We start from the raw sequence: 10,867 nt of genomic DNA on the forward strand, positions 1-10,867 counted from the left end.
GAAAAGACTGTAAACAAATCCTCAGTAGCATGGGAACTAGCAGAAAGAATCAACAAGTGGGATCTCATCTTATTAAAAAGCTTCTGCAATACAAGAGAAACCATCAGCTGAACTAAGAGGCAACCTATAATGTGGGAAAAAATTTTTACCAGCTGCTCCTCAGACAAAGGACTATTATGTAGAATATATAAAGAACTCAAAATAATCAGCCCCCCCAAATATAAGGACCTGATTCAAAAATGGACATTTGAAAGGAACAGACATTTCTCAATTGAAGAAATAAAAGCAGCAAGTAAATACATGAGAAAATGCTCCACATCACTGGTCATTCGAGCGATGCAGATGAAAACAACACTGAGATTCCACCTCACCCAACAAAGAATGGCTGCTATCAAGAAATCAACCAATAACAAATGTTGGCATGGTTGTGGGGAGAAAGGAACCCTTCTCCATTGTTGGTGGGAGTGCAGATTAATGCTTTTAATTCTTTCTGGAAGATAGCTAGAAGAGGTATAGCTGGGTCAAATGGAACCTGTAGCTTTAGTTCACTGAGAAATCTCTATAGGGATTTCCACAGTGTTTGCATCAGTCTACACCTATGAACAGTGGAGAAGGGTTGCTTTTTCCCCACAACCCTGCTCACATTTGTTATTGGTTGATTTTTTTTTTTGGAGGCGGGTACCTGGGATCAAACCCTGCCCCTTGTGCTTGTGAGCTAAATCCCTGGTCCTGTTGATTTCTTGATAATAGCCATTATTCCTGGAGTGAGAGGAATCTCAGCATTATTTTAATTTGCATTTCATGAATGATTAGTGTTGTTGAACATTTTTGCATATATGTATTTGCTGTTTCTACTCCTTCATCTGAGAAGTGTCTTTTCATTTCAGATGCCCATTTTTGGATTGAGTTTTTAAAATTGCGGAATGGGGGGTCTTTTTTTTTGTTTGTTTGTTTAGTTCTTTATATATTCTAGATAATAGTCCTTTTTCTCTTGGTGATTTTGAATAATTTGAAACTAGAAAACAATGAATATATTATTTCTTTATATCTGACTAACCCTGATACCTTTTATATTGTGATTTGGTAGTTTTTCTTCATGAAAAAGAAAGGTGAAATGAAAGGAAGGTGAGCAGTTCTCATGGGGGCTTAGTCTTTGCTCACTAGTAATATCACTGATTCTTTATCTTACAGTTTTGGTTAATCTTAAAAAAATGGTTCCAGAAATATGGATCAAAATAACGTAATTGCTGCCATACTTCAGTGGAAAATTAAGATAGCCTAATAATAAAATAGCAACACATGTTCTGTTATTGCTATTATGTGGTAGTTTTTTATTCTAAAAGGTTTCGGGAGCGTCTAGGAGTGAAGGTAGTAAAAGCCCTGAAGAGGAGCAACAATGGAGTAATCCATGCAGCAGTTGATATGCTTTGTGCTCTTATGTGTGTAAGTAGTAATTTTCTTAAGGAAATGATTTTCTTAAATTGACTGGAGATTTTAGTTTCCAAAAATCATGATTTTCATTTTAGTACTAAAGTCCATGATACTGTATTTTCCACACTGCTCTCATAGCCATTGGTTTAGCACATCTTATATACCAGTGTTTTATGTACTAAAAATACAAAAATATTAAGACAGTGCCTTCCTTCCTTCAAACTGCTGACAGTCTTGTAAGGTAGGCATATTGTATATAATAGAAAGCAGTAGTGGCATGAAATTACTAAAATGTAGCACTGAATTTTTGGTTGTGCAAGTATGATGAAGGACTCTCAGCCTTTCTAGAATATACTATATTTGATCTGAATCTTTAAGGATGGGCAGGTATCTTTCAGTTCTAGAAAAGCTTTATTGTAACAGAAAATAGTATGCACAAAGATGTGTTTAAGAAGCAACAAATAAAATAGTCTGCATGAGGTGGTAATTATGGCAGCTAGAGATGTACACAGAGAATCCTTAGAAAACCTTTTAATCAGAGGAATTAGAGCATTATCTTTAGTAAGGAAGAATTTAGTGGAATATTTTTCAGCCAGGGAGCAGAACATGATCAGAATTAACTTGCAGAAAGCCCACTGCGTGGTGTGTAGATAATAGAGTAGAGGTGAACCTCGAAGCAGGTAGATAAAATTGTTAGAAATGAGTGCTAAGACGCTGTCAGTGACGGAGGCTGGAGAGAGGGCATATCCAGTAGCTATTTGAGTTGGTGAAGTCTGTGTGGAAGGAAGGACAATTGTTACAGTGTATCTTTGAAGTTGCTGATTTATCTGTTTTATGTGTACCATTTGGAATATTTATATGTATTTTATGAAAATATATGTATTTTATGAAATATTTTAGATAAGCTTAGTGGTATATAACAAATCACTTGTTTAGAACCTTGTATTTGTCCCCAAAAGTGAATTGAAGTTTATCTATTTATTATGTTTACCACAATTTCATTAAAGAATTATTGAGCTAACACATTGAATCTTTATTACATATTAGGTATTGTAACTACGAATTTTACATAGATCATCTTATTTAAGCTTCATGATAGTCCTGTGGGATGATTGAGGCAGATGAGACTTCAAAAGATAAAATAATTTAACCTTTCCTACTGTCTCCCAGTTAGTCACTATGACATTAGTATCTGAATTGTTTCTAACCATCATGTTGGAATGCTTTCATACCCAGCTAACCCAGCAGTCAAAAGATAATCACCTTAACATAAAGCATTATGTTACTAAGTTTGATACTTGTGTTTAAATGTTGTTTTATCATCTGAAATTTAAATTCAAGAAGGTAGGGGTGTTTGCCTTTTAAAAGGAAGTGTGTGGCTTTTGAAAGAGTACCTTATACAGTAATATGTCCATTTACTTGTCAGGCAGATTATCCATGAACTCTGATAAAACTCATCTGATAAAACCATGAATTCTGACTGCTTGTCTTATCATGAGTCTCTTTTCGACTTTATACTTTTTTTGATTTTTATTCTTTTGGTGTGTAATGAATATGCTTTACAAAAGATTTTTTTTTAAATGCCAATACATGACACTGCTTGTGAATTTTTATTTTTAATCATTAGCCCATGCATGATGACTATGACTTAAGACAAGAACAGCTAAACAAAGCTTCTCTTCTCTCTTCAAAGAAGTTTTTGGAAAACTTATTGGAGAAATTTAATTCCCATGTGGTAAGTTGTAATTAAACTTGTCTTCATGGGAAGTACCATTGAAAGATACTCTAGAAATACACATGAACTTCTTTTATTGCTAGTGATAAAATACTTTATGATAAACTACTTCATTTCATTACTATATCTGTTGATCTGGGAAGGATATGATGTTGTAAAGCTTTAAAATTTTTACAGTGATATTCCAGATTTTTTATTCTTTTCTCTTTAAAAATATCATTGTGTGATAAACTGTTCTAAAAAATAAAAATCAAATTTTACTTTAACTGACTACCAGTGCCAAGTCATTGGTAACAATTTTGGAGATGAACATTCTAAAACATCTATAAGAACATGAAGAAATTGCCAGAGTTTTCAAGTATTAGCAAAAGGTTTTTTCTTTTCTTAAGTGTATATCTTATCTGCACATTTGAGGGTTCTCAGTTATTCTCATGAAATTTGGCTGAATTTTAACTGTATATCTTTAGAGAATTATTGACAATGGATTTGTTGCTACATTAGCAAAGGAATTATAACTTCAGAATCATCAAAATTTGAGCTTCATATTGAGAAATTAAAAGTCAGTGTTTAAGTCTGACAGAGAATAAGAGAAAGGAGCACATTGCTAATGTGCTTTAACTAAAGTTCCCTGCCTCTGAGTCCTAAGGCAGCATGTTGCTTGTTTCAGGATCATGGGACTGGTGCCCTAGTTATTAGTTCACTCTTGGACTTCCTTACCTTCGCCCTCTGTGCTCCATACAGTGAGACAACTGAAGGGCAGCAGTTTGATATGCTCTTAGAGATGGTAGCCTCCAATGGAAGAACCCTCTTTAAACTCTTTCAGGTAAAACTTTATGCTTTTCTTATTCAGTAACAATTTAAGAGAACCACTTTTGGGGTCAGATTGTGTTTTTGTTTTTTGCTGCGCTGAGCATCACTGCCAGGGCCTTGCCTTCTGCACATCAGCTGAGTGTTCTCCCACTGACCTACCCCTATCTGGGTCAGCTTTTTTAAAGATATTATGTGGAGGGCTGGGGATTTAGCTCAGTTGTTCTGCTGCTGCCTCACAACCACAGGACCTGAGTTCAATCCCCGGTACCAAAAAAAAAAACAAAAAAACAAAATATGTGTGGCTTCCATTGTAATGACACTTGGAAGCTGAGTCATTGTGGCATTAAGATATTTTAGCTCCCAGGTTTCTTGGTATTTGATGTAGAGCCCTGTTGATGGAGATTGATTGTTGTTCTGAGTACCTTGCTAATCTTTCCCATCCTAAAGGTAATGAAAAACTCATTGTTTTTTCTGTAGTAGACCTAAAATTCTCTTTTTCTTTACAGATTTCTGAATAAGATGAGTTTTAACTGGGCTATTAAGGGAAAATGTGTTATTTCATGTAATATAGTGTTTATTGTATAAATTATTTTATCTATAAATTTTTATATTTTTGTAATTTTACTACCAACTGATCATTCAAACAGTACGTGTCATTCTAAAAATAATGAGTTAAGTCTCACCTGTTTTCTACTAATCTAAACTCTACAGATCGGTATCTTTAAAGCTTGTACTGTAAGAATACCTAAAATATTTAACCACACTGCAATCTGGCTTTAAGATATATCTTTTCCTGTGACCCATAATCTTGCATTAAATGATATTCTCCTTGAAAGCAAAAGCCAAATGTGTTGGAAAAAATTGTTTTTTTCACTGACATTTTTTCTCCTTTATTTTAAAGCATCCTTCCATGGCAATTATAAAGGGAGCTGGATTGGTTATGAAGGCTATAATAGAGGTGAGAGAACAGTTTTGAAATTGTATTAAAGTTTCTTGAATGTTGATTGCTTTAATTGTCTTTCATTCTTTTATGGGAAACATACCATTCTCCTAAGGAAAGTAACTTTAAATCTTCATTAAGAAATTTTAAAACTACAGAATTATCCTCAGTAATAAATAAAAGTTTTTTATTAAGTATAAAGCAAATTTGTTCATGACTTGTTTTACTTTAAAACTAAGTTAGCATTTTTTTCCTCTTATTGAGTGATGATGAAGGCGTTAAAATCTTAAGGTACTGTGATTACATATAAAAATATTAGTGTAGTTCATAGCAATATGCTATCAAATAATAATGGCAAGGAAAAGTTCCTTATATTAAGGTACATGTCCAGTCGAGCTCTGTGGTAGCTCATGAGGGTTCTTTTTCTTGTAGTTTGTTTGATCTTAAAAGATAAAATCATGGTTATATGAATATTAACTACATACCATCCTCCCATTTGTAATGACATCAATCTATATTATTTTTTAATTCTTTTGTTATAGTAGCGATTTAGATAAAATTTAAGTGTGCTGTTGATCCCAACAAACTAAGCTTTTGTGGTGCATCTGATATAGGTCACAACAAAATAACGAACAGTATGCCCTAAAATATCTTAAACAAAAAGATCTAGGCATTGAAATGTTTGGAGCATTTGTGGTTTTGTTTGTTTGTTTTGCTCTGTTTTGGGTTCTTTTTTTTAAAGGGGGGGTTGTTTTTTTGAATTTTTGTGGTACTGGGGATTGATCTCAGGACCTTGTACTTGCGAGGCAGGCACAGCACCACTGAGCTTAATCACCAGCTCGTATGTTTTTTATCTTTGGGGTTTTTGGGGTGTTTTTAGTGCACATAAACTACTAAAGTCTCATTTTCACCTTCTAGCTGATAGGTTCTATGCTTAGTTGTAGTTTCCAAAGTTAAGCAGTGGATCTTTGACTTTTACATAGCTTGTGGTAGCCAAGGACAATTAGGACCATGAGGCCAAATAAAAGTGTACTCCTCACCTTGATCTACCAATGTTACTGGTTACTGTACTTCCTATAATATTTGCTATGTATTTGTTATGTACACAAATAAGTATTATCAGTTATAACCAAAATGATGACTTGGCTTCAGGTACAAACCATGTGTTAGATTTATACCTAGTAATTAGAGCTAATGTCTGCAAAAACACTTTATACAGTACATAAGTACCAGAAAGTATCTTATTTTTGCCTGATTATAAAAGCTATGTAGAAAAAATTTTATTTACAGAAAAAAACAAATAATAAATTACATGTAATTATACCAACCAGAGGGGTGAATTTCATTTCAGATTTGTATGCTATTCAAAGATACATATGTAAAGATATGCACTATATATATGATAGATACTCTCTTTGGTATTTTATTTATACCTTTTTCACTCGTATCTTTTTCTTTTCAACAGTTTGTCTTAAATTTCACTTTGAATAGTTTGTAGTTCATTAATCACCTTTGATCAGTAGTCTTATTTATAAGAAAAATAAAATCAGAATGAAAACCACTCCTAATGTCACATAATCTTTAAAAAAAAAGAAAAAGAATTTTGGGGCTGGGGATTTAGTTAGCTCAGTGGTTCTGCCACCTACCTCGCAAGCTCAAGGTCCTGAGTTCAAGCCCCAGTACCAAAAAACTAGCAAACAAACAAACAAAATAAATAAATAAAAAGAATTTTGTTCAGCATGAAAATGAGTATGTAGTAGTTAGCAAGAGCAAGCCAGATCTGTAAATGCCTTCTGTAGGAATTGCTGATTTCCTCAAGTCACCTTTTTCCTTTGTTGGTTGATACAGAACCAAGGAATGAACCTAATATACAATTAAATTTAGTAAAGCATCATTCATAATGAAAATTTATGTAAAAACTTTTAAACCTCATTCCAAAAACCAGGGCCAGGGATTTAATTTAGCTCAGTGGTTCCACCACCTGCCTCACACATGCAAGGTCCCGAGTTTGATCACTGGTATTAAAAAAAAAAAAAAAAGTCACTGACTCAGTGGTTCCGTTGCCTGCCTATCTTAAGAATTTTTTGATAATTAGAAGTTACATTTTAAATTTTTTATTCTCTACTGGATGATTATTTTATTCTCTACTGGATTACTTTTTTGTTTAAAGATGTAAAATAATTTTTTAAAGCTGTAATAGCTTTATTTTAGACTGCTGCTTTAGAGATCATCTTACCCTTTTTCCAAAGGAAGGTGACAAAGAAATTGCTGCAAAAATGCAGGAGCTTGCCCTAAGTGAAGGTGCCTTACCTCGACACTTGCATACTGCAATGTTTACAATAAGTTCAGATCAAAGGATGCTTACAAACAGGTAAGTTACTGAATTTAATTTAATTTGCTCTAAATTAATTTGCTATTTAGATGTTACATAAATTTAGATACTTATGGATTTATATTTTACATAGAACAAACTAAATAGATGTTTAGATTATGCAAATATTTCATTTTCTTTTGATCTGCCTTTTTTCTTTTCCTTGTAAAAGGATTGTGTTGCAATGATAATTATTCCTGCCTGTAGATAATATGGGGTGGGAAACAGATACTGTTCCTTGTTTAATTCCACTGTCTTACCAGGTTCAGCCTAGTCATGGGACTGGAACATGGAAAAGAGTACCTACCCATGTCTAAGCCTTTTCTCCTGTTTCCTGTGACCATTTTGTATGCATATGACTCTATGTGGGAACCTTTAATTTTTAAGTACCTTTGATCAGTTAGCTACTTAAAAAATAAAACATTTTCAGCATCAACTAGGCTTATTTTAAATCTTTTATAAAAACAATTCCCTCTTGGTAAATTATCATCTTTCTTATTCACATGTAAGGAAACATTAGTATCCCTTTAACCTACATGAATTCTGTTTCAACTTTTGTGTTTCCTGATATGTGACTGAGCTATCGTAAGCTTACCTTATTATAGTCTTACTAAAAACAATGAGTATCAGAAATATATTGAGTCATATTTTTGACATTTGAAAAGTAATAGGATAAATTACTGATTTCTGTTCACATTGTCAGTATTATAAATTTCTATTCTTTCTCACACATTGCCTTGCCAATAGCTTTTTATACTATTATAAGATGCTGCTTGCATCCCTTATTATAAGTGTTATTCACAAAAGTAGTTTTCTCTGATGCTTGAGAGGAAAGAAACATGAGGAAGATTGTGTCTTTCATACTGTGTTAACAGTACTAGATTCCATCTCTCATTAGAGACTGGTATTTTATTCCTTAAATCTGCGTGCTGCTAGATGTTTGCTTGATATGGTCCTCTTTATTATAATCAGTTAAATTCCCTACTGTGATCAATTAGAGTGCTTAATGAAAGCATTGTAATTTGAAGAAAACATTACAGTTTGGGTTTTTCTACTAAATATTCTTTTAGGAATATAATATGTGTAAATCTGTAGATAGTTGTTCAGTTATTTCCCTTATGACTACTTTGACAGTAAGTGTACAAAGTTCACCAAACTCTAGAACAGTCACTGGTGAGATAGGGTTCCTGCTGCTGAAGAGCATTCAGTATAGGAGGCAGTCTCGCCAGGGATTAACATTAGTAACTAACTCAGATTCAGAATGGATCTTAGACTTTCACTTTAAACCAAAAGATGGTTTTAGCTTTTAAGTGGAATGAGCAGAATAACTTGCTGTAAATGCTTTTAGGCTTTTTTGTCTCTACTCTAAAACTGAAAATATTTTTACCTCTGACCTTGTAAAGCAGAGTTTTCGTCAAACATATAGTTGTTGACTTATGTTTGTGTTCAGAATTTCACATAATGCCAGATTATTATTGTTGCACAAATTAAATCACCAAATCCAGTTTTTATAACATTTTTGCTTTCTTTACATGGATAATAAAAAAATCTACTTATTGTTCTGATCCACTGAAAATTAGTGTAGCTATCAGAAAAGCACTTCAATTTGGAAAAAAAATTTCAAAATATTAGTATTTGAAATATATCAAAACCTCTACACATTAAAATACAAATATTTAGTGATTTTTAACATCAGAATTTTTTTTACTGTAGCCATATTTCTTATATGATATTTTGTTCTTAAAAATTCCTTTCTGTTCTAGCTGAGATAAAGCAGCAAACCTTTCTCAACGTCTGCTTTTTTCAGACAGCTAAGTAGACATTTAGTGGGACTCTGGACAGCTGATAATGCAACTGCAACAAACTTGTTGAAACGCATTTTGGTAAGTTAATTGGGAAACTGGCAAAAATTTGTATTCTTATCTAATAAAATTTAATCATGTTATTTATAATTAAAGACACTTTGGTGGTACTTAGAAAGGTATTTATGGAAAGGTTAACAAATGATAAATGTTACCCTTAATGGCTGAAATTTCTTTTTTTTAGTTGTTTTGAAAATGGATTTTGTGTTTTGTTTTTATTTGTTGTTTTTAGCCACCAGGCTTGTTGGCATACTTGGACAGCTCAGATCCAGTTCCTGAGAAGGATGCTGATCGGATGCATGTTAGAGATAACGTGAAAATAGCAATGGTAAATAATGATTGTCCTAAGTGGATTTTCAAGATTAAAAATACTATTACAGACTCTTCTCTAAAAAACTGAAAATTTTAGAAATAAATGGAGAACTCATGGAATAATACTACTACTATTACTAGTACCTTTATGAAGTTACTGAGGATTGAAGTCAGGCCTTCACACTGAGCTACATTTCTATCTCTTTAAAATTTTTATTTTGAAACGGGGTCTTGCTAAATTGCCTGGGTTGGGCTCAAAATTGTGGTCTTCAGCCTCAGTCTCGCAGAGTGCTGGATTTACAGGTGTGTGCCATTGTGCCTGGTTTACTAATAGTTTTTTTGAAATCAAGTTCATATCCTGTAAAGGTCACCTGTTGTAAGTGTGCAGTTCATTAATCTGTAGTATTTTTAGAGTTGTGTGCCTATCACCATAGGCTAATTTTATGGTTTATTTTGTTTGATTTAACTTACTTTGTTGGAGCATTCTGGAGTGGGTTTCTTACTTTAAATTTCAGGTGTGTAATGTATTTTTTACATATAAGCTGATGTTGTTGGTAGAAACAAATACTGACTTATATGTTAATTATTAGAGTTGGCCTGTTCCTGAGAGAATCACTTAGATATCTTTCATTATATACTCTTATAATTATTTCATATGTTTTCTTTTTCTGTCATTCTTCTTTTCTATCTGTACCCATTTCTCAGTTGTACCCTGTAGCCCTTCCAAAAAAACAAAAAAACTCAAAACCTAAGTAAAACAATTAATGTTTATTCAGAAATTTTCACTTTGTTCTCTGAACCCTAACATTCCATATTTATTTACCTTTTGAAATAGATAATGTGACTCAGCTATGTATAGTCTTTGAATGACTTTGTATGTGATGGATTTCAACATCATTTTACAGGACCAGTATGGAAAATTTAGTAAAGTTCCAGAGTGGCAAAGACTAGCTGGGAAAGCTGCTAAAGAAGTTGAAAAATTTGCGAAGGAAAAAGTGGATCTTGTGTTGATGCACTGGAGGGATAGAATGGGCATTGCTCAAAAAGAGGTAACAAAATCTGCCTCCAAACTTCTAGCATTTCTCTGTGTCTTCAGTCTGATGTAGTTGCTGCTGTTCACAGAGATAATGTTGTGCTCTTTCTGACTGAATGCCTGAAGCTTAAAAGTGAATGTCACCTAAATTCTGATTCATACTTTTACATACATTTTTCCTAATTCTTAGTCTTAAGGAATTAATGATTAGGATTTTTGTTAGATATTTAATATTGAATTGCTCTCTTACATTTTCTTTCTTAATTTCCAGTTTTCATATTTTTCTTATTCTCATGTACGAACTTCCTCTCTGGATTTTAAAAAATAAGATGCCCTTTCTGTTTAGTTTTTTTTTTTTTTTTTTTTTTTTTTT

General features: G+C 32.9%; 1 protein-coding gene across 5 annotated transcripts in view; it reads left to right on the plus strand.

Annotated features, from left to right (window-relative positions):
* The window catches only part of Dnajc13 (DnaJ heat shock protein family (Hsp40) member C13), a 139,933-nt gene that overhangs the window by 59,886 nt on the left and 69,180 nt on the right, over positions 1-10,867 (plus strand). For all 5 annotated transcript variants that reach the window (XR_004515533.1, XM_010625454.3, XM_010625456.3 and 2 more), the window contains exons 13-20: positions 1,344-1,443; positions 3,059-3,166; positions 3,834-3,989; positions 4,878-4,934; positions 7,166-7,287; positions 9,095-9,170; positions 9,382-9,477; positions 10,367-10,510. Coding sequence is in view for 4 of the 5 variants with exons in the window: in XM_010625454.3 (XP_010623756.1) it covers positions 1,344-1,443; positions 3,059-3,166; positions 3,834-3,989; positions 4,878-4,934; positions 7,166-7,287; positions 9,095-9,170; positions 9,382-9,477; positions 10,367-10,510 (859 nt within the window). In the remaining variant the exon portion in view is untranslated. The remainder of the gene's footprint in view (positions 1-1,343; positions 1,444-3,058; positions 3,167-3,833; positions 3,990-4,877; positions 4,935-7,165; positions 7,288-9,094; positions 9,171-9,381; positions 9,478-10,366; positions 10,511-10,867) is intronic.

The sequence above is a fragment of the Fukomys damarensis genome, unplaced genomic scaffold, assembly GCF_012274545.1.
Source record: "Fukomys damarensis isolate Sample0158 unplaced genomic scaffold, DMR_v1.0_HiC HiC_scaffold_37, whole genome shotgun sequence".
Classification (NCBI taxonomy): Eukaryota; Metazoa; Chordata; class Mammalia; order Rodentia; family Bathyergidae; genus Fukomys; species Fukomys damarensis.